Here is a 24,098-nt window from a genome sequence, read left to right as displayed (position 1 = left end):
TATTAATTTTTTTGTCTGTTGGCTAATTTCCTCCAAATCTTGAACCGATTTTCATGAAATTGTGGAGGGACGGAGCACGGCGTGGATCAGATTGAAGGTTCAGCCCATGGAGTGCTTTGTATACAAGGAGGAGGAGCTTAAAATCAACTTGCAGGGAGCCAGTGCAGGGCAGCTAAGACTCGACTAATATGCTCCCTCTTCCTGGTTCTGGTTAATAAACAGGCAGATATGTCATTGAGACAAGGAGCTTCCTTTTCAGAGACCACCGCTGTCCTGTGCCAGCCATGTAACTACGGCAGCCCCGAGTGGACAAACAAGCCAAAGTTGTTATAGACGGGAGGCAGTTTAAGAGTTTATTACTTTATAAAAGATGAAATTAACAGGCAATAAATAACTAGACACTTAGAATGAGACGTTTGCCACACAGACGTCATTGTGACAATCTGGCGACGGGTGACTGCAGAACTGGGAAATAAGTAGAGAGGTGCTTGATGAAGGGATTGGGAGCAGGTGTGGCTCACGCCGCAGGTGAACTGATTGTATGCAGGAGAAGGAGGAGGAGGAGTAGGCGGAGAAGAAGGCGGAGCATGACAAAGGTGTTATTTTCGCATTTTTGAAACACAACGATGGAAAGGACGGAAATAAAAGACTAATGAAAATGGTCGCCATTCACAACTGGAAGTGAATCAAATACAAAACAAACTGTCGGGCGCAACGTGCGAGAAATCAAGTCCTCCAAGTTCTTTAACAACAAACGAGAGACGTCTCAAAGGCAGATGTTGGAAGTGGACTCGGGCTATTTTGGAACTAAAAGCTGCCCTCCCCTGAGGTGGGAGCTGGACACACAAGTGCACGGTGACACCACAGAAAACATATTGGCATTTGCAAACGAGCGAGAGACTGCTTTAACTCTGATAGCCCATGAGCACAGGAATATTACAGAGGAATTTTACAAGGTTGCAGCCCTTGTGGAATTCCTCTAACCTCTTTGGAAGTCATTTGAGTGTCCTAAGAAGAACAGCTGTGCAAACCTGTGTGTTTGTGTGTGTAATGCTAAACCAATCGTAGGCTTGTGGCTCCTTTGAGATTCAGTTCTTTTGCTCACAAACTCTTTCTGTCTCTTTCTCTCCTCACACTCTCACTGCAATCCAGCTGAGTGGGTGAAAATCAAGGGAGTGAGTGAGTGAGTGAGAGAGAGAGAGAGGGAGGGAGTGAGAGAGAGAGAGAGAGGCTGGAGAAGCAACCAGTCATTTGTGCCTCACTCCAGGCTCTAAGTTTACAGGCAGCCAGGCAGGATTTTCTTGGCTTGGACGCAGCGCCCATGACAGGATTAGGAGCTGGGGACGCGGGACCAACCGGAGATCTGCAGGTCGTAGTGGAGGACCCCGAGCCAGACTCTCTCTCTGCACAGGTAGGACTGGGATCATAAAACATTGTTCCTCTCTCAGATCCATGATTCTGCAAGAGATTAAGCTGCAGCTGAAAGAAGAACTCCAATTCCCATCTGATACAGCACTCCACACGCAGGAGGAGTTGAGTTTGGCACAGGATTTTAATTCCAGGTGATAAAATCTCAAGACCCTTTAAGGCAAAGGGGGGGGGGGGGGAGCACTGCATGTAATTGTAATCTTAATGAAATGATTGTAAGGGTTTAAAATATGTAATTGAATTAGCCTCCCTTTTACTAGGAGTGTGACTCCCCTCTTTGTTTCTCATAATGCAGTCATGCTGAAAACTCACTCGTCTTTATTTTTTTTTTTTAATGACACATAATTAGAGCAACTGCAGCAAACAAAGCATCACAACACGTGTCCCGTGTCACATCTTGAATTTGCTGCTCAGAATAGGCAGAGTCGAGTAAACCACCTGCATGTTTTGGCTTATCTTTGCCAGATAAGACACAAACTTAACGTCTCCAAACAATCATTGCTTGTTGTAGAGCGTTGCCACCATGACATTGGAGCTGCATCGTCTACCAAACTCTTGGAAGGTTCAAATTAGTTGTAGTTACTAAACTTGCACTACAGTGATTACGGTGCCTTTCATGCATTTCTCATGTAACTAGCTGGTGATCTCACCGGACACTGTAACCTGAAGACACCGAACACAGCGCATAGAGCTCCGAGGAGCACTTCTGGAGGAGTGACGGGTTAATTTCACCCACTTGGACCCACTCTGTACTGTAACAAACTCAGCCGTGATGACTCATGTCCATTACAAGCTGCTATAAAAAAAAGAAGAAAAAATAAATACAGTAGGGTTTGCAGAATCCAGTGTCAGCTGCGAGATGTGGTCTGATACACACACCACACACACACACACACACACACACACATATAAAAGTGATATGGCTAAGATTACACAACACACACACACACACTGTGTGTGTATATGCAGCTTTACAAGGACTTACATGCCCTTGTGTAAGTTTTCAGCAAAATTCCAGCCCCATGCAGCGCAGAGCGGAGCACGAGCAGCGTGTGGTTTCACTCTCTCGAGCTCTGCAATGAAAGAAAAGAGGGAGGGGGAGAAGAAGAAGAAGAAGGAGAGGAAGAAGTAGGAACAAAAAAAAAAAAGCTTGACTTGCAAGTTGACTGATTGCCCGAGTCTTTCCCTGAGATTTCTGCTGTTTCAGCTTGCCACAGTTATGTTTAAGTGGAAGAGCAACAATTCACTGTGTGTATGTGTGTGTGATGAGTCTGGCGGTGGATCAAACCAATCAACATCGCTGTTTGGAAGGGGGGGGGGGTGTGTTGTGTGTTTGTGTCAGTGTTTGAGCTCTGTTAAGCATCTCATGACAGCTTTTGAACTCCCTGGTTTTAGCGAGGTCGGCTTGCAGAGACCAAGATCGAGATGTCCACCCAGAACAGAGCAGGAAAGCACAGTGGGGTTGTTGTTGTTGTTGCATGAATACGTTTTCCCCTAACTCAAGCATTGATTTATAAACCCGACACTTTTCAGCTGTGCAGTAATCCTGGGTTTGATGCTTTTACGATGGAGCGTACGGCTGAATGTTTCAGCACGTGATTAGGCACAGCCAAGAAAGCGGGAGAGACCACACCACTGCCTGATCTGAGATCTGCATGAGACAATGACCTTGTCTCAGGGCGAGCATGTTGCTATTCTTGTGGGTTTGGACTCTGGAGAAAAGGCATAAGTAGAGTTTGTTTCCCCCTTGGGTTTAATTTGTTAGAAACACACACAAAGATCACTATTTTGGTTGCTCCATATCTGACCTGGGTCATTTTTCTGTCCTTCTCACCTCTCTTTTTCTTGCAGAAATGAACATTATGTACATGTGGTTTCACTTAGGCTCCAGGGGAAGAGTAAACGCCTCGTATAGGTCTGTCTCCGTGGCTTAAGACGGAGGGTTAGCGGTTTGGATACTTATTTTTCCATCCTCTTCTCTTTACATTCTCGTCGTTTATCATTCCTTCCTTTGCCCTCTTTCCTCTCAGCTGGATGGCGAGGCTGCTACATGGTAGTAAGCCACAGACGTTGGGGCAAACACACACACAAAGGAAACTCAGCCCAAAGGAAACAAAGTGCAGGCGGCTCAGTGGGAGGTTCACTGGCAGAAAGTTCCTCCTCATTCCAGCTCTCCACTTGGTCCTTTCTGTAATTAACTGTCTGAGTTACTTTGGGCCCCGTCACACCGCTCTGTAAACATTGCGCAGTTCTGAGCGGGAGCAGACGAAAAAAAGACGCCAGGATGTGGTGCCCATGTCGTCCGTGAGAGAGATTCGAAGACAGACGCCGTCGCGGCCTTGCCACCAAAGATAGATTTGCCAAATTTTGTCAGAGATTCATTCCGAAACACAAATACAACGGAGGCACAAACCTGCAGTTGAACGCTTGCATGTGGGATCTGCTGCAGCTGTTTACCACTGTCAAACGCTAAAGACACTGTCAACTTGTGTCACGGCCGATATAAGGTCTGTCTGTGTCATTCTTGATGTCTTAGTCGGGATTATTAGATCCATGTCACAAAGTAAGACGTCTAATGCTCCTGTTTGATTGCTGAAGTCATAGAGTCTGTAGGATGGATGGAAGTCTCTTGGTCTCACGTTCTCTCTGTGGACCTTGTGTTTCTGAAAAGTTAACTCTGGAAATCTGAGCTTCAATCCACCCCCCCAATAGTCCTGTCAAGTGTTACCAGGGAAATGGAGGAACTCTGAGGGAACTTGGAGACTGTGCAGCCTCAAGGATTTGTAGGTAGGAGGCAATGACATGGATAAGATTTCTTCGAGGCAGATGTTGCTTAAGCCTCAGCCTGCAAATCAGTTTTGCAGAGCTTTATAAAGTGTTTTAGTCTGGATGCATGACCAGATGCAACCAAAATTGTCTTCTCGAGCATTTATTTCCGACGGCATCTGCACAAAATGTAAAAAGGAAACGCTCGGAGATAGAGTCCAGCAGACTCACGTGTGCCTGCAAATTTACAATCTTACATTTGGGAATATGTGCAGTTGTCTCTTCTCCTCAGTTAAATGTCTTCTCATGTGTTTGTGGATTTTACAGAAGCACATCATGTGCTGTGCCAAAACAACGCCTTTGCCAAGGGGACTTTCCCTTGAGCTGACATCATGATATTTTCTATTCTCCCCCCCCCGCAACTTTCACCTCTGACATGAATCACGATTGTGTTGATCCTGGTGTTCCTGTCCTCCTTCTGTCTTGGATAGAAAATGTTTTTTTGAATTCATAAGCTGCCTCCATCTGTATTTCTCTTTCCCACCTCCTCTTCCTGGTGTAGGTGGTAAAGAGGCCAACCAGCCTGTGTTGTCTCTGGTCTGCTGAAGCCAAATGAACCGTTTGAGCCTAGAGAGACTGTTCGGAAAAGGCAGACACACCACGAGCTGGGTGGCGGGTGTCTCCCGTGTGTGTTTTATCTCCATGAACTGTCTCGGTCGGTTGGGTTGCCTGCAGGACATGTGTCTCCCTTTGTGCTTGAAGAAATGTCCACCTCTGACCTCTGGTTCTTTGACGGAGTGGTATAATGTACTCTTAACCCCCACTGAAGTCCTCAAAGTGACCTGGCTAATTTGTATACATTCCAATTCATTGTCCGACACTCTCCAGCCGGCATTATGTCATTTTAATGCATAAGGTGTCCTAGTGTACCGCTTTAACTTCTTCTTCACTGCGCTCAGTGACGTCAACGGCGTATAAGAAGTATGTGAATCGAAAGAGTGGGTTGTTTTAAAGCTGCAGGGTACTACTTTTGGTGATTTTTGTTGTTGTCGATATGTATCTTGTATTAAGTACTTGAAAGCGATACTTGAGCAAGTATCTTACCAGAAAATGACTTTGGTAGAAGTTAAAGTCACCTTTTAGAATATTACTTACTTGAGTAAAAGTCCTTAAAGTACCTGACATGTACTGTACTTAAGTATCAAAAGTCATTTTCTGATATAAAATGTACTAAAGTATTGGTAGTAAAAGTATTGGTTGGCCGCTCAGCTGACAGCTGATAGCTGAAACCCGGCGTCCAGAGTGTACAAAAGAAACCCGTAGACCAGAGCCTCAGTGTCGGACACGGTAAACAACGAGCCGCTGGTGTGTTTTAAGTCCACTTGGAGTCGAAATCTGTGGCTAACAGCTAGTGCCGCTAAAAACAACTAGCGACAACAAACATCGCGGTGTTACGTCACCAACTCAACTTTTATTTTGTAGTAACGAGTCACAAAGATGGTAAAAGTACACATTTTATTTAGGAAACGTCGTGGAGTAAAAGTAAAAGTTACAGATATGTACAGATATGTGAAAATTCTACTTAAGTACAGTAACAAAGTATTTGTACTTTGTTACATTACAACACTGACACAAGCTGTAAGGTTTACCCGGCATTTTGCAATCTTATTTGACGCCAGTTTGAATACAACGGACATTTGTTGAGATTTAAGACAAAGGCTTTTCAGTCGGCGGTGAGTTGCACGTCTACACCCTCCGACACGAAGTTCCCAAAAACTAATTCCACACAGACTTCAGCATTTATTCAGCGGTTTGTTTTGATTGAGAGCACACTGTTGCACACCACTGAACTCTTAATGTTCCCGACTTTGCTAAATTGTTTTGGTTTTAAAAGTCTAATTTGACAGATTTAAGGTAAATGACCAAGTAATGATTTTTCCCCATTTGTTCTGCATCTCAAGCCACAAGTTAACGTCTGTTCTGTACACACCGAGGGGAACTCGAGCCAGAGCACAAAAACTGGTCATTTTTCCAATTGCGGTCGGCCCTCAATAAAACACCTTAAGTGGTTTAGAAAATGGGAAATTATTGAATGTTCAGTGAGGGCTGTTAAAAAGAAAATCAGACGACCAAACAAGTGTTAACAGGGTGACCCCGAGGCATTTTAACTGCAGTGTTGTGAGCAAAGTGATAAAACTGTCAGCCGAACATATCAAAACATGACATTCAAATATGACTTGTGAGATATTTTTCAAATTTACAGGCTGGGAGACTGTTTTATTACCCCCGCAACAGAGGTTCTGTTTTCGCACATGTCTGTCTGTTGGTTAGTTTGACTGTGAGCAAGATTACAGAACAAACTATTGGATTTTAAAATGCAACAAACAAACGGCAAAGTCTGCAATGACATTCTTCGAATATTATCGGTCTATGCCATTTAAAAAAAAAAATTCATATTTTCAACTTCTAATCTTTGCATTCTAGAGTATTGTAGTTGAAATTTTGATGGTATTTCACATGGTAAAGTCTAAATATTGGTAAATATTGGACTATAAAGCTTGATTAAAAAGTTATAGCGCAAATCCAATCCGATTCAACTTTATTTATAGAGCACTTTAGACACAAACACTGAAACAAAGTGCTGTACAAGATAGCGAGCAACTGCAGGGCAAGACCAGGATTTAAAAACAAATAAAAAATCTTTCAAAAAGAATTTTAAAATACTCTAAAGTAAAAGAGTTAGGGTTAGTTCATGAGGCCAAAACGGGTGTTATGTGTTCTTTCTTACATGCTCTGGTTAAAAGACATGTTTTGAACAAGCCAGAGACGCGAGAGGAAAGAGTGGCTGTCTCCAAAATAAAGTGCACTGCAGTAATCTGAGCCAAGATGTAACATAGGCATGGATTACCGTCTCAAAGCACTGCAGTGAAAGCATAGGTTTTACCTTTTGCTAGCTGCCTTAAATGAAAAAAAGCTGGACCACTGCACCAATGTGAATTTTCACCTTCCATCTTAAAACCCAGATTTGTGGCTGTATGCTAATCACTCACTTCCGTCTTCCTGTCATTAAATCCAAAATTTTAATCGAGCACAGCAATAAACCAAAACCGTTCCACCTTACTTCAGGGTGCCACTTAGTTTGGTTTCGCTGTGTATACACAATACGTTACATTATAGGGACCGTGTTAAAATAGGCAGTAACAGTAATAGAATTTTGTAATATCTGGCTCGACTGGAGCTCTTAAAAGAGCAAATCCATAGTCTGCAGTAGCGCTAACACAGCTGTGAAGCCAGAATAGCATTCGAATTTTGCTTAGCAAGCAGATAACGAGCATGTGTAATGAGATCACCACACTTACTGGAATATTTATAGCACAACAGTTGATTACAGCTTTGAAAAGCCCAGGCGTTAGAAGCATTAGCTTCTTACGACTCACTACAGTTATTAGAAAAGTAAGTCAAAAATATTAGTGCGATGGGAATTGGTGCTGAATTAAAATTGGAAACCCATCCCAGAATTGTCTTTCAAGTCTGGACCAAGCCACTGGCAGTTCCCTCCCTGAAACCGCGCCATGAACTTCGTCAAGGCCTAACCACGGAGTCGGGACAATTTATTTTCTGACCATTATGTAATAAAATTGTTTGCATTGCTTAAAATCATACTCACATATTGGTCTTCGACCACTCATCATATGTCATACACATAACGGATAAATCAAGCTCGTTGAAGCACGTCGTCGCTGCCACATCCGTCTTTATTCTGGTTCGGGTCACCCGACAGTGGCAGCAGTAACTGGACTTTTTAGTGCCACGGAGGAAATAGCTGCCTGAAACCCAGAGTCCGTTTTTCTTTGAGTTGGCATGGACGTCACCAGCAGGAGCAGGGGGGAGGGAAATAAATAATACTAGACTTGAAGGGCTAAATTGGACTGGTATGGGCATGAGGTGAACCACTGAGTTGGGTTTGGCTGAGTGGACTTGTTTTGGTCCCAGCTGGAATGTGAGTTGGGACATTGTGGACGGACCATGGCTCTAAAAAGTGACTTTTCCTGTTCAACAGCTGTGATGTGGAAAAGATCTGAGATCGGCACCAATAACGGGTCCAAAAGGCTTGGAGATAGTTCATTAATTATAAAAGGAAAGTGGAGGAAAAGGATGAGAAGATGAGGGGAATCTTTTTTTTTTACCATCAAACTGTATCATTTTCTAATTCATATTTTTAAATGCGCTCTGTTGTTTCGTCCTTTTTCTGTGTGGTTCGCTGTGACCGATCGAAAAAGGTTGGAGCGACACGCGCTTGATATTCCAGAAGATAGTCAAATCTAAGCTATTTTTTGGAGGATGTGGTTTCGCGACTGAATATTAGATTTGCTCTCGACTCGAACGACGTCGATGACGCGGTTTACCCGCCGTGACTTTTCCCACGCCTGGACCAGACCTGCACCAGATCCAGTGACGTGTAGAGCCGGGAGTCTTGAGAGAGTGCGTCTGGATCTTCTCAAGACTTCTTTGCCCATGTTTTCCACCCCCAGTCTGGTCAGATCTGTTGTTTGGAACCACACAAGGCAGACGCCAGAACATATTTGCACTTGGAGATGAAATGCAGACTCAATCGTAGACGCGCCGGCGATCGGTAGCCGGGAAAAAACCCCGTTTCGTTGACTTTCTGTTTTGTTTTTGGAGCAGCAGCTCACTGGAGTTATATCTCGGAACTCTGATTCTCAATGTGAGACAATTCATCGTTTGGGACGTGTACGATGAGCTCAATGGACATTCTCAGCTGTTACCGCCTGTTGCTGCGCTAACGTGCCCGGTCTATTATTCACGACGGAGTGAACTACATCTGCACTGACAAGCTTGTTCCACTGTATTTAAGACTGGAAGACTGTCAGTGAGCTGCGGTTTGGTACAGTTGGAATCAGTCCGTGTGCGTATCTCTATGTGTGTGTGTGTGTGTGTTTCTTGGCTCTACCTTTTTTTCTCTCCGATCACACAAGGGATACATGACTCATTCATTTTTTTTTTCTCTTACAATTTGTGCGCACACATTTATTCCCACTATCAGTGGGAACAGGGAGAGCAGAGCAAGTAGCGATGTGGCAGAAAAAAAGAGGGGCCATTCCATTATTATTGAGCTATAAATATGATTATTTCCAGCCTTGGTGTTTTTTTAATTTAGTAGTTTCACACTCTGGCAGAACAAATGGTAAATCTTGGCTGTGATTAAGCGAGAGTGTGTGAGAGAGAGAGAGAGAGAGAATGATGCAAAAGCAGCAAGGATGGAAGGAATAGCCAGATATTGATTTCAGAGCACTGGCCACTTTATTAGGCACACTTGTTCAACTGCTTGTTTTTATTTTAAGATGTCTTTTCTTTTGGTTTTTAAGTCTCCCGATAAAAATGTTGTTGTCTCTTATGTCATTTCTGTTTCTGGCAAGTGTTTTTGCTCCACCGAGTGCCACCTGGTTAGTTTTTCCGACGATATCATTGGATAAACCGCTATATCTTTGAAGATAAGTTTGATTATGACTTGATGGAGAAGGTCTAAAAATCATCTAAACCATGCAGGGCGGGATATATTGAGAAACACTGGGTTGTAGAGGCAACAGTCGAGCCAACAGATCATACCAACAGCTGGGAAGTTAAATCCTTAAACACACTCAGGGATGCTCATCATTTCAGTGAAAAGAAAAGTTACTGAAAATCTTATAAAAGACGGGAGTGTGTGTGTGTGTGTGTCGGTATGAAATGAAATGGAAACTCATCCCGTACTTGTTGAGATATTTATATCTAGTACTTTTCCTTTCTGTTCAACATAAATGTGTCTATCTGCTGAGCTAATTTCGTAGTAGTTTCATTTGTTTTCTTCTTCTTTTTTGGCAGCGCAGCAACTCAAGTGTCATTTACGATATTTAAAAAACCTAAAAAGATAACATAGTGTGTGAGCTCGCCACTGCAGACCTTTGAAAATTCACCTCCCTCTCCCTCTTCTCTTTGTTTTCCCCCCTCTCCATCGACACAGCTGTGACCGGCCTCCCGTGTCCCATCGCGCAAATCATCCAGCAACAGTCCTTCAACGCTGACCCGATTACCAAGAGGCCTCCCTTCCTCTTCTCTTGTCTCCCACCATGCGTCTCCTCACCACCCTCCTCCTCCTGCTGCTCCTGCGGTCGGCCGAGCCCCGGAGAGGCCCTCGCTCGGGGACGGAGAGAGGCGGCGGTGGCCACGTGCGAGGCAGGGTCAGGGCGGGAGTCACGAGGCGCCAAATTCAGGAGTGTAAGGAATATATGGAGGCGGGGGAGAAGTACCTGGACTGCCAGGACAGGCAGCTGACCGCGGTGATGCAGCACTGGCCCAAAGATATTCACCACCTGCTGCTGGCGAGGAACAAGATTCAGGTGCGTACTGGCAGCGTTGCACTGGCTCAGAGGGAAATATAAAAGCCCCACCTGCTGCAGTCAGACGTAAACACCACTACCACTGATTAACCGATTCTGAGAACACGTCCAGAAGTTTTATGTAGCGGTCTCAGCGAAAGCATCTCACTCTGAAACAAAACCAGGCAGCTTGTTGATACCACGAGCATCTGTGCACCATTCGCTTGGTCCCGAGATCAAAGAGTGCTGTGAGCTATGAGTGTGTGTGCGCGTGTGTGTTTATGTGTGCGCGCGTTTCTGCACGTCCGTTTGTTTGAGTACACAGGATGTGTGTCACAGGTGCTGAGGGGGGAAATAAACGAGAGGGAGCGAGATCTCGACTCGGATGTGATCGAATCAATGAAAAAGTGTAATTAAGCTGGTTCCAGTTCAAAGAAAATAAGCGGATGATTAATGAGTGGAAGGGAATAAATGGATTTTTAGTTCTTTATTACGTGATTACTGAACGGAAGTACAGATGACATTAAATGAAGGTTTGTACTTACTAAACATACAATTATGAGGCTGCAGTCTAGACCTTTTTTGTGGATTTTTGCTTTGTTGCCTCCATTTGGTCTCCAGACATAGTACTCAGCTGTCAAGCAAAACTATCAGACCTGACCATACGCAGGCACTGCAGAGGCACTGCCTGCTGAACACCAGGGGTTTTTGGAAACTTTTCCGGACCCTTTCTTTGTGTTTTCAGGAATACTCAAACCTGTTTGCAGCTTCGTTGGCGCCTCCATCTGCCTTGACATAAAATGACACAAGATCAATCCACCCCTGTACTGTGATACCGAGAGCGAGTGGCTTGGAGCTGATAGTTGTGTGAACTCATTTAGTTTTAGACAAGTAATTATACTAAAATTTTCATTTAAAAAGTTACAATACAGCCAGGCTTCTCAGCTCTGACTATTTTTATGGAGACAGGAACAAGTAATAGTTTTTTTTGGGACTATTTTTAGGTGTGGCCCAATATACATTTGGTGCATGACTTAGGTTTTGCAGTAGCAGAAAATCTAAATATCCACAGGCATCACTATAAATGACATTCAGACAGTCATTGTCAGTGGATTTGAAAGGAAAATATTACAAGGAACAGTCAAGGATGTTGGCAAAGTATTAGCACTGAAACCAAACAAATCCTTCTTTCTATGTCTTTTTCTATTTAGGTTTTGAGGGACAACATGTTCTCACAGTTCACCCAGCTGAAGAGCCTGGACCTGCAGCAGAACGACATCTCCATGGTGGAGGACGGCGCGTTCAGCGGCCTCTCGCAGCTCACCACCCTGCTCCTGCAGCACAACAGTCTGAAAACTGCTTCCGAGGAGATCCTGCTCCCCCTGCCCCGCCTCACCTACCTCCGTCTCTATGACAACCCGTGGAGCTGCCGCTGCTCTCTGGACAGCCTGATCAGGAAGCTGCAGGTACCGAGCAACCGCAACCTGGGCAACTACGCCAAGTGTGCCGAGCCCCATTCGCTCTCGGGCCAGAAGCTGAAGAAGGTCGATGTAGACTCGCTGTGTGAGGGTGACAACCAGGTGGACCGGAGGCCGGGGGACAGGGAGGGCGGGGACCGGAGACCTCCACCATTCAAGCCAGTAAAGTCAGAGGCCACATCCATGTGTCACACCTACATGTTCCCTAAACCTCTGCTGGACTGCAGCAAAAAAGGTAAGAGAACATCAAGTCCTAAACGTTGTGGGTGATCCAGCTGTTAAAGATCCAGTGTGGAGGTTTTATCACGGCAGAAATTAAGTATTCTACCCATATTATGTTTTTATAAGGGCTGTGGTCACATTTCCACATAGGCATACATGCCTGCAGGTCTTTTCATGCATCTGTGCAATCGATTTGCATTCCACATGCTCACATTCCATTTTAGTGTTAGGGTTAGGTCAATTTCTCCCCACGAGTTTGTCCTCCCTCGCGTTTCCTTGTTTCCTTTAAGGGCCGAGTTTCACGCGTGTTGGTAGCTTTACTGGTTTGTCGAAGGCCACCGCATGTAGTTCTTGACGGGAAGGGAGGATGAGCGGAGGATTCCTTACAATCTGCAGGGTCCACCATGCGATTTCACTAGTTCATACGCACTGGACGTTGAATCTGGCAATAAAAAGACTAGCCTTTTGTTTGTAGTGACCAGGGAAGCGAGAAATCGAGTAGCCACGTCCACACAAAGGGGTCAACTTGACACAAACTGAATATAATGGCATGTTTCCACCAAGTGGAATGGTTCGGTATGTGTTTTTTTTTTCTTTCATTTCCATTAGGAATACTACCAAAATAGCTGTTCCTAACTTTTCCTTTTTTGGTACCCTTCCCTTGGGGTACCAGAGCAATGGTACGGTACGAGTGGAGCTAGACCCACGCCAGTCATCTGATTGGGCGACAGAAAAGTGTCACAACCTCGCAGCATATTCCCATACAAAGCTTGACGTCTTGTTGACAAAAACAGCCACTCATTCACTCAACGTCTATCACTTCATCCTCCACGTGAGGATTACGGGGGCACCAGTGCCAATCCCAGCTGATGGTAAAGGGCAGGGTTTGCCAGTCCAGGGCCACATATACACAACCAACAATCCACTCTCACACTCATGGTCAATTTAGAGTGTCCAATTTGCCTAATCCCTGTTCCAAACTGTACCAAACTGAACTGTACCATGAGGGAAACACACCATTAGCGATGGCAGCAACTCACACAAGGGATCAATTCACGTCCCCTGCATCAGAAACTTTTCATTTGCAGCCAAGCCCGTTTGAAAACAGTCGCTGCTGTGTCGTTAGCGGAGGCTCCGCTATACTTTTTCGATGGTTATCATGCAGTTTTCCTGGCAAACATACTGTGCCTCTTGTCTGGCAGAGGAGTATCCAGTGTACAAGGTGCATTTGTTAGGTTTGTGCAGCACTCTCCAGTTGTCTCATGTTTTGGTTTCAACCAGGCTGAGCGAGCAGAGTTGTGTTTGTTTTATCAGGTTTTTTCCACGTGGAGCATCGCGACCTATTTCGGGCAGCTGAGCCGAGCGAGCTGCATTTTCACGTGTTTGTCTTCCTGTGTGGTCTTTTTGCCGCGCTCAGCACATTTCTTTTGCAAATGCAGCAGCATTTTTTTTTCTCCCCCCCCTCAACTTGAATCATCTATTCAATAACTTCCTGCAGTTTTGTGTAGGATAGGAACAGTCACTGCGTTTGTGCCTATGTGTTTTCAATTGGAGCAGTAAGTCAGCGTAGGCAGAACGCTGCAGAAACTGGCAGACGTCTGCCAAATTTCTATTAACTCCTTCAGTTTTCACATCTGGTTCTCCCAGTGTGTTAAAATGCCACTTTGAGGTCAAATCACTCTTATGAGCTTATGCTCTTTTTTTTTTATTATGATCAACGACTCTCTCTCAGCCTTCGTCCTTTTCATCCTCACTTCTGTGTCCATTGAACTTCCTTCATTTCTGTCTTGCTCAGCGCCTCTGATGCCTCCGTCAATGAAAGATCGTCTCTGTCCGTGATTCAAATCAAAGTCAGCTCCCAGATTGGAATAAGCAGTTGAATGCGCCTATAAATGGCGAGCGACGGCAATGCCTCGCCGAGAGAAAGCCATCTTTCAAAGAGACTCGACAAGCCAAAGCCACACAAAGCAGCGTCTGTGTCATGTAAATGCTTGAGAAAGCTTTTTGCATATTTTCCTAATTATTATTATTTTTTTCCCCTCCAGCATGACTTTTGAATCGATTCTTTATCTGAACCACTACAAGGTCCCTCTGTACTTCTCTGGGTGGCTTATGTCTCCCATTCATCTCTCTGCACCACGGTAATAACTCTCTCCATCCTCCCGTCCTTCTCAACCAATCCCAGCCACGAAAGCAAATGTGTGATGTGTGGATGCTGCGTCATTTAGCACAGCTGCCGTTCGCGACGCTCGGCGGCGCGCGCGAGTTCCGTGCTTTTAATTTGGAAGGAGGACGCCAGTCGTTGTTCTCATTAACTGCAACAGCTGTCAATCATGCGTAGACCGTATAACTACATATATTATTTTAGCCTCTCTAAACACTTACAGATGTGTCATGGCCTCAAAAACACGGGGGCCAACAAATGCGATTTGATAATGAGACATTATTTGAGTCAAAGCTCTGTTAACCCTTTAACACGTAAGCCTCAAAATGTCCATATTGTGCTGATTTGAACCACAAACGGGCCAGAAAATGTCCTGTGAGTAAGTGCTTTTGCCCATTTTTTTCCAGAATAACTTGGAAAAATGTACTGCACGTTAAAAAAGCGTATTAACAATTTAAAATGAAGAAAAACACGTGTATTTGAACAGTATGAAACATATTGAGAATAAAAAAAATTTGAATCTTTGTCTCAATATCCAAAAACAGGCCAAAAAAATGTGCTAGGCTTTTTTCCCGATGGCACAGAACGTTGCGTCATTACAGTTACGCAATGTGCGCTCTGCGGTATACGCTCGGTGTTGAGGCTGCAGTCTCTCTCAGAAAAATCGGATCACCGTGGTCACAACAACAAACATGTGAAGGGTCCTTCAGACGATTTATTTACTTTTCAACCACCCAACTAAGGCCCTCTGTGTAATGTCAATGTAGTCCGCACTGTTGCTTCCAAGTTCTTACTCACCTTACACTCTTATGCTGGAAAAGTTGTGAGTATTGATTACATACAATTGAATGGGGAAGTATGTATAGAATAAACACAATATAAATGAAAAATGACAGGGGCGTGTAGACAAATACAAAAAGAGATGACAATAGTCTTAAAAGTATAAAAGTTTAGGTCTACTCTGAACGAGTGTTGGGAGGTTTTCTTATTCAGAGGGAAGCAGACGGCAGGAAAGAAACACAGAGCAGAGTGGAAACATGCTCTGATCTCTCGGTCTGTGAACCCTATATTTTCCTCTTGTTGATTTTTCATTTTCTTTTCTTCTTCCACTCCATGTCTCCCTTTCATATGGTTGGGAGGACCGTTTCTTTGAGGTGAGCCACAGCAGATCTCAGGCTCCACGTTGTGCTCACTGGAGGATCAATGCTTCCCTCGGTGGTCAAAGCTCAAATATTGGAGCGCCCTGAGGCTGCTTCTCTGACTTCTCGATATATCACCGAGTTAAACGCCGAGAAGATTTTCAGGGTTTTTTTTCATAGCGATCTTCCTTTGATTTATTGGCACACGTCGCACAGCGTTGCCCAGAAACCCATCAGTATAATCCTACTTTGGCTCACTTTTAAACAAGACTGCGCTCATGAGGTAGAAAAAAAAATGTTTTATAAGTAACTCAAACCCCTTATAAATTTAAGGCCATTTGTGCAGGCTGCCAAATGTACAGTATATAGTGTTTTGGCTGCTTCCCAGACCCTCTCATGCCTTTACACATGAAGTTACATGTTGGCCAGACTCTCCGTGGAACGTCCTGGTGCACAGAAAAGTGTTAGTTAGTCATTTAAGCGGAGAAGCAGCGGGTGTAAAGAGAGTCAAAATGAAGAACAGGACACGACTGTTGACTGATAAGGAGGATTAAACTGCGGAATCTGTTCGGTCAAGTCCTGTTTATGCAGATGTTTGACTTTAGACTCACTCACTCCAAACAATGTAAGAACAAATTACAAGCTACTCAGCATGACCAATAAAACCACTTGTTAAGTCGTTGCTTCCACTAAATTTGAAAGGATGACAAAAGGTTAAAAAAAAGGTTTTTTTTTCTTCCCACCTTAGGAAAAAGAGGCTATTTCATGCAATTACTTCTTTATGTTGTTATTCATTATATTCAATATAAGTAGAGTTTTGCACAGAACATTTAAAGACTCACTCGAGAAGTTTGTGCTTTGAACTAAAAAAGATACATCTTTTGTACAATTTCCTGTGTGTATATGGTGCCATTGAAACCATGGAAACGACAAGCCTAAATTGGGATTCCATTGTCTGCAGTAACCATGGATGTACTGTATTATAAGAGCGGGATAGAGCTCCTCCCCCTTTGGCGCTGTTCATTCCTATGAAGCTATATTTATAATTTTTTTTACATTATCGTCCAAGAAAATAACGACAAAAGGCAAAAAACAAAATTCTATTGCATGTTAACCATGAATAGATTTGTTTTGTTGTTGTATCATTACTATGCCTTTTCCTCTGCTTAGTATTTTTGGTTACGATGTAAAAACAAAGATCATAATTATAAGGATCCTTTTTTTTTGACATAATTGATTATAAAATATTAAAACTCAACTCCTGCTTCAACTCTTATTAATGTGTTTATCACATGATTTTTGTTTTTGTTGCAGTACCACCAGTGGCCACTGGGAAAAGCTCTTATAATACATCCATGGTGCTAACTGTCTGCTGGTGGTATTTATGGACTGTGAGCAGAAGCAGTGAAGGCATTTCCATTATTTTTTGTTTTGTTTTGTTTCTTAAAGCAGCACAACTTAATCCCACCAGCATATCAGTGTAAGGAGTTTATGACAACTCGTGCTATTCTGGTCGTCGCAACAGTGATATCATATAAACAAAGATGTCGGCGTGTTTAGAGAACCCTCTCGCTTCTACGTCTTCTGCTACAATGATGACAGAGAGTGTACATTACGTAAAGCCCAAACAAAACCCAGAGCCAAGCACCACGGCGGCCTACTGTACCTTCTTTAGCTTAGCATTCAGTATGTTTGAGAGTATTTTAAGTTGCCCGCTTGATCCTATTTCAGTTATTTTTCATGCATTTCACTGCGGTAATTGTGAGGCATGTTAATAATGGAACCTCTGTGCCCACAAAGCTGCACATACCATCATATTTGACCAGAAACTAAGCTGTGTATGGAGGTTAACAACCGGTGCAACTGACCTACATACGGGAGGCCCAGGTTATATACATGCACGCTCTACATAAAATGCACTGCAAAAATCCCTCGACTCCTGTCAAGTGTGCTGCATGGTTTCCAAACCACAAAATCCACTGCAACGCACACACGAGCAGACCCTGAAGTAATCATGTTGGTGCTGTAAAAAAACATTAACTGCGACTCTTCTCCTCTCTGTCCAAAGATCATCAAACTTATTGCACCACCTGCTCCGAAACACATTCAGGATTAATACTCGGAAGATATACATGCCGCGCTGATGCAGCTGTATATTTGACCTTATGCAAAAATGAGAAATATTACAGTTCATACACATCACGGGTAAGATGACCAGAGGGGGATGCAGCATCTAAATCACGGAGAGGGCTTTGCTTTATGTGAACACTGCAGTGCGGGATGATCCGGGGGTCCCAGGTCGGGTGTTTTTGGCAGGTGACTAACTAAATAGCTCCCCCCCCCCCCCCCCGAGAGTGACAGATGCTGCAACCCATGCTGACATGCACACCAAAGTAATGACCTCAACAGATTGTGCAGAAACCAGGTCCAAGGCCCAGTTATGAATGGATGACTTTCACTTTTGCTGACATGTTCATCCTCCTTCACGCTCTCTCTCTCTGTACATTTCTTCGCCGTGCACTTGACACATTCAGCAGATGCTAAAGTCGGAAAGAGCCAAATTTGTTATCTCGATTTTAGGTGTAAGAGGACACTTTTCAACACAAAACGACAAGATAATAGCCCTTGTTCTTCTCTTTGGCTCGGGTTCTCTTACTTTTTCACCCACTGGAACATTCTGCAGTGCTAACTCACTGCTGCTGCTGCTGGACACACAGTGGGACATTATCCTCATTAGGCTGTAAAACCTAAAAGACCACAGATGTATCCGTGTTGGACAGAGAGGACTTGTTTTTGGTTTTTAAAAAGTTAAGAGTCTGATATGTCAAGAGGGAGCCTGGGAGTTGGAGTCTGGTGTAAGCAACCAGTGTTTTAACAGCAGTCACATTGACACCTGAGGTAGGCCCGGGATTCTCTTTTAGACCTCTGAGACGTTCTCACTGTGGAGAAAAGGACGGCTGGCTTGTAACATGCCGCGTAACAGCCTCCAAATGTGTTCCTGCCTTTGCTTAATGTCTCTGCCTGCTGCTCACTCCTCAGCCATCGCTACATCACATCGCCGAACGGCAATAATTACATTTCCTGAGCGCTCGCACTCGCCCCTGTGCGTATGCGCGTGCGCGTGCGCGTGCGCGTGCGCGCGGATTGTGTTTATCAAAGTCAGTGATGATTTACGACAACATGCCTTTTAGGATAACTGGCTGCAACATCTGTGGGCGGTTCAGTGCAAAAAAAAAAGAAAAGACTGCGACATCTGCACCATAAAAGCGCCCATGAGCATTCTTCTGCACGAATCAAAGTCATTGTAAATAAGTATACAAGTATTTTGTATTTTGTAATATACAATAAAAAGTCAACATTTCTTTGGTTTGTGCGACCACAGCGACACTCGCTTTTTGGTCACTTTTAAAAATCCAGATCGCGTCAATCGTGCTAATTCAATTATGTGAACGATAATTCATGCTCCGTTGGAAGTAGAACGGTCTGAACATGAATCCAGATCTGTTTACCGACTGTGGAGAAGCTCCCACATATCGAGATTCAAGCTTCTGCTCTTTAGTTACTGCTTGTTGGCAGCTGTGGCAGATCTGCCCCCCCCCCCCACTCCCAGCACTTGAACGTTGGGATGATACAGAGATTGCCTCAGCGTGGGACTTTGATTTAAAACTCAAGACAAGGTCAGCTATGGGGATATGTGGAGTAAATCACTGTTTCATGCATTAGAGTCTTCAAAGACACTGTTACCGGGGGGAAAATCCGGCACAGAGCGGGAAAACAGCGTTAAACACACTGTCACACTCAGGACTCCATCTTGAAAAGGTTAATATGTTGCACACAGCCCACACAACATCTTGAAAATCTATAAAGATGCAGACAGATTTGGTTCCCATCTTCCTTGAAGGCTACGCGCTCTGTTCCACGCAGTATACATTACTTCTTTCTCTTTCTGTCCACGCCCTCTCCCTCTGCAGATTTGAACCACATCCCGTCTGACCTGCCATCCGACATCGTGAAGATGGATCTGTCCGGCAACAGTATCAAACATCTCAGGCCCAAGCAGTTCCTGCTGTCCAAAGACCTCAAACTGCTCAACCTTAGCAGCAACAGTCTGCACCGTATAGACACAGGTAACGCCGCGTCCGCCGCCTTCATGTCCTCACATGCTCCTGTTGTCTTGCTTTTCATTTGACATCGTTTTCACTGCATAATAAATCAGTACCATTAAAAAAAAAAAAAAAAAAAAAAAAAGAAGTGCAGACTCATTACTCTTCTCGCACTAATGATGTTTGGGTTCATGTTTTCCTGTCCAAGAGGGAATCCTTTACAGAAAGCTTACAGATTCAGTCATTACTCTGCAACACATGTAAACAATCTCCTGTAGCTCCACCCCCCCCCCCCAGCGCATCCAAAACTATTTGGAAACTATTTGAAAACTTTTGGAACGGAGGAAACTGTGTTTCTCTGAACATTTATGATTGCCAGTGACATATTGTCTCAATCACGCTCGTTCCTTTTTATCGTGTTGCGAAATAAAAATATAGGATTTAGGAGGGTATATTTTTTTTAAGGCTTGTGTGTAAAGAAATCCAGATGAAAGCCACTTGGAATATTTATTGAAAGATTAGACACACTTTAAAAGCTCACTCTTGTGCCAGTTGTTTGTGGGTTGGGTTTTTTTAGTAGTACCAATAGTTTAAGCCTGTTACAGGAAACATACACTGTATCTGAAGTTCATTCCGCTGCATATTCCTGTAACTAATTACTTCACATTTGTGGAATTGTCTCAATGTGGGGACTCCACCTATATCTGTAACTCCAACTCAGCATAAGAATATTTCTTAATACTCCTTCTTGGTGCTTGCAAATCTTGTCTGTATTTCCTTTTGTTACTATGTAACCTCTAGTTATGATGACTTAATCCTTAATAGTCTTCATTTTTTATGGAGATTTACAGGAAAGATCGGCCCACACTGGGAGAAGCCTGGGGAGCATATTGTCTCAGTTTATCACCTCTGTGGTCACAAGTCGTGTTCGCTTCCAAGTATTTGAATGCGTGTACTGTACATTTAAGCTGGCAAAAAATGAATGAAACATTTTACGGAGCATGAAATACTTTGAAGTACAATTATTTTCAGGTACTTCCTACTGAGATATCACTGTGATTACTGCAATAAATGATTCACTTTAGCAGGTTATTAGAGCCATCGAACCAGAAGCACATTTTTATGACTTGAAATCATATAGTGGTTAACAGCTGAATATTCTGGATGTTGTTTGCTTTGGTCACAGCTGTATTGTGATTGTTGTTTTTTGTCCAGTGCATTATTACGGCCCAGAATAATAATTTCCGAGAGTACGCTATGGGATGTTCGCCCGTTCCTGCTCGTATTTTAATGTTAAACAAGAACAGTATCCATTGGAAGTGTTTAAAAAATGTTCAGTCATTATTCACCGATTGGTTCTTGCCGCATTTGTGTCCTGGAGGAACAGTATAATCACAGGACACGAGATAAAATGGGCCGTGTGCTTGAAGTTTAAATCATTGTTGGAAATGTTAAGGATAATTTAATGTTTAATGTGGAAGAAGTTTTTACTTATTTCAGTATTGAACTAAATATTCAAACAAACAGAGACACCAGCCCGTTAGCTTAGCCGAGCTTAGCTTATCGTATCTTAGCGCAGTGCAGCTCAACTTAGGTTCGCTTATTTTAGTGTAGTGCAGCTCAACTTACTGTAGGTTAACTTATTTTAGCGTAGTGCAGCTCAACTTACTGTAGGTTAACTTATTTTAGCGTAGTGCAGCTCAACTTACTGTAGGTTAACTTATTTTAGCGTAGTGCAGCTCAACTTAGTTTAGCGTAGTGCAGCTCAACTTAGGTTCGCTTATTTTAGCGTAGTGCAGCTCAACTTACTGTAGGTTAACTTATTTTAGCGTAGTGCAGCTCAATTTAGGTTAGCTTATTTTAGCGTAGTGCAGCTCAACTTAGGTTAGCCTATTTTAGAGTAGCCTAGCTTAGCTTATCGTATCTTAGTGTAGTTCAGCTCAACTTAGGTTAGCTTATTTTAGCTTAACTTGGCTCAAAAGCAGAAAAACAGCCAGATACCAACAACACAAAACACAAAAGTGTTTATTATTAACTGTTATTTTATCATTCTTTAGATATTATCAAACCTGCTTCAGAGGTACTTGAACTATTGAAGATTCAGGTGTGAGGAGGCATTTTAATGTGAGTCCAAGAGTGACAATGTGAACTTTATTCCACCAAGCATACAGTTTGGTACTAAAACAGCTACTTAAAGACATTGTTAAAGTTTTTGAGCAATATCGGAAGCTTTATTCACTCACATTTCCTTACAAAGTCCAAGTTTTCCCTTTACGAGCTTATATTTTATCCGATACAACACAAACACGATACACACAGTGATTTGTGTTCGGCCGACACATTTTTAGGACGGAGCTTATGAGTCAGTTTTCTTATTCTTTATCTCAGCAATGTCCTTTTTTTTTCTTCTTCTTACAATTGTTGCTACATTCTGCCCACTCTACTCCCACTCTCTCTTCCCTCCTGTCTTCCGCTCTTACAGATAAAAGCTTGGCTCAAGGTTAGTGGACAGTGTGAAAAACACACCACTCTGTCTCATTACTCATACTCAAACACAGACATGGATACAGTGCTTGGAAAACTTTTACAGATGCCACCAAAAGTTGTTATATTTGTTTAAATCACACATATGCATCCAAACTGGAGGTTACCAGGGTGTCCAGCTCATGTTATTTTTTACTCCCCCCCCACAGCTGCATTTGCAGGCCTGCTGTACCTCCGTGAGCTTGACCTGTCCAACAACAGCCTCCAGTACTTCCAGTACGGTGTACTAGAGGACCTCTACTTCCTACGGAAGCTCTCACTGGCCAACAACCCCTGGATCTGCGACTACAACATCCACTACCTGATGTATTGGCTGAAACACCACCCTGGCGTCGCTTTCACCGGCCTGATCTGCGCCGAGCCGCAGGAGTTCAGGGGCTGGCGCGTCGAGGACTACGTCAAGACCTACAACGGGGAGTGTCCGAAGGACAGACAAACAGGAGGGGTCGACACGGGACAGGGCGGACAGGGAGGGTCGGACAATGAAGCACAGGAAGTGGTGGTGGAGACGAGCAATGGGCAGGTTCTGCCTCGGCCCCTGAAAGAAAAGAAGCTCAACAGGTTTGAGATCATCAGGCTGAGTTAGAATGGAGGCGGATCAGTGGACTGGTGTGGTTTAGTCACTTGGTGGCCTGTGGACAGGCTGGAGTTTGGATCAACGAGATGATGTTGAAGTTGAAATGTCAGGAGCAGAGTTACAAATAGCGATAAAAATCCGTTCTTTGGGCTTTTTTGTTTTTGTTTTCTTTTAAAAGGTTTTCCTCTTTCTGTGGATCACAACAACAGAACTCATCCTGGAACATTTTCTTAAAAGATCATACGTCTGTGTTTACCTTTTCAAATACGGAAAACACTGTTTTTTTGCAGTCACATTCAGGTCGAAATAACCCGCCCAACAAAAATGTCTCTCAGTTTACCCACAGAATGAAACTGCAGGTGCTCTCTTCTCTTCTCTTTTGTCTTTCATAAAGTACTCTTTCTTAATGTATGACATTGTTTTCCTGTTTTTGGTTTCTTTTTGGAAATAAAATTGGTTTTATTTTTTCTGAAAACGACAGTTTACTACAAGTCGTTCACCTATAGCAGTGACATCTGTGCCGCCGTATATGCTGGGAAGAAGTCAGGCGTCTCGTGCGTCGTAATACATCGACTCGCTGCTTTCATAGGGACGTGAACTCGTTGTTAACGTGTGAAATCAGACCTCATAATCCAGAAATGACATGAAACGATGAGTCTGTCACTGCCAAGCTTCTGTTTTCTTTTTTTTTCTTTCTTTTCTTGATGGGAAACACAGTCTGACGAGCGTCTGTCACGCCGATGAGACGAGTTGTCCTTCTGTGGCGCTCATATTTTAGTTTCAGTTTTACGACATGGCACCCAATTTCCTGCTGTCACTGAAGAAATAAAAGCCAGTTTAGCAGAACTCACTGGCACTCCATGTGAGCGTGTAAGTGAACAGAAATAAAGTGGGTTTATAGTCAGTGATTGATCATATGCAGCTTTGCCAAGTGCTGTTTTTACTTTTGGATTAAGGCTACACCTGGATTCTGGATTGTTCCACTAATGACGACGTGGATGAAAACCAAGGCTAAAAATTATCCGTCAGTAACAAGTCCTGTTCCTTCGCTTCCAGGTTGGCGTTTCTAAATAAAACCGTCCAACTTGGCAGTGGACACAAACACAGATTAAATCCTGGATGAAAGCCTTTTTACAATCTACTTTAGTCTGGATGTTTTGTTTGCAGGAAGTGACCTTGGCATAATTCAGCCTAGAGGGTGATTTTTTTTTAAAAAATGTCTCCATCCTAAAGGGATGCACATAAACTCTGTGCAGTCCCATGTGTTTTAAATGAACTGGATCTTTACGGTTGATGGCAG

General features: G+C 43.5%; 1 protein-coding gene across 2 annotated transcripts; it reads left to right on the top strand.

Moving 5' to 3' along the window:
• The first annotated feature begins 1,087 nt into the window (after positions 1 to 1,087).
• Positions 1,088 to 23,715, top strand: lrrc17 (leucine rich repeat containing 17). 2 transcript variants are annotated; one of them, XM_058624852.1, is made up of 5 exons: positions 1,088 to 1,411; positions 10,217 to 10,592; positions 11,783 to 12,284; positions 19,546 to 19,701; positions 22,371 to 23,715. In XM_058624852.1, exons 2-5 carry the CDS (start codon positions 10,323 to 10,325, stop codon positions 22,805 to 22,807), a joined length of 1,365 nt encoding a protein of 454 aa, XP_058480835.1. In that variant the 5' UTR covers positions 1,088 to 1,411; positions 10,217 to 10,322; the 3' UTR covers positions 22,808 to 23,715. The 2 variants fall into 2 exon arrangements, with proteins under 2 accessions (XP_058480835.1, XP_058480836.1); XM_058624853.1 differs by lacking the exon at positions 1,088 to 1,411 and adding an exon at positions 1,425 to 1,562.
• Positions 23,716 to 24,098: the final 383 nt, after the last annotated feature.

This window comes from Solea solea, chromosome 3, assembly GCF_958295425.1.
Source record: "Solea solea chromosome 3, fSolSol10.1, whole genome shotgun sequence".
Lineage (NCBI taxonomy): Eukaryota > Metazoa > Chordata > Actinopteri > Pleuronectiformes > Soleidae > Solea > Solea solea.
This window is presented reverse-complemented; position numbering and strand designations above follow the sequence as displayed.

Coding starts and splice junctions, on each gene's coding strand:
- lrrc17 (XM_058624852.1), top strand. CDS start 10,323: ATGCGTCTCCTCACCACCCTCCTCCTCCTGCTGCTCCTGCGGTCGGCC. Junction 10,593..11,782: donor TGGCGAGGAACAAGATTCAG/GTGCGTACTGGC, acceptor TTTTCTATTTAG/GTTTTGAGGGACAACATGTT. Junction 12,285..19,545: donor GCTGGACTGCAGCAAAAAAG/GTAAGAGAACAT, acceptor CTCCCTCTGCAG/ATTTGAACCACATCCCGTCT.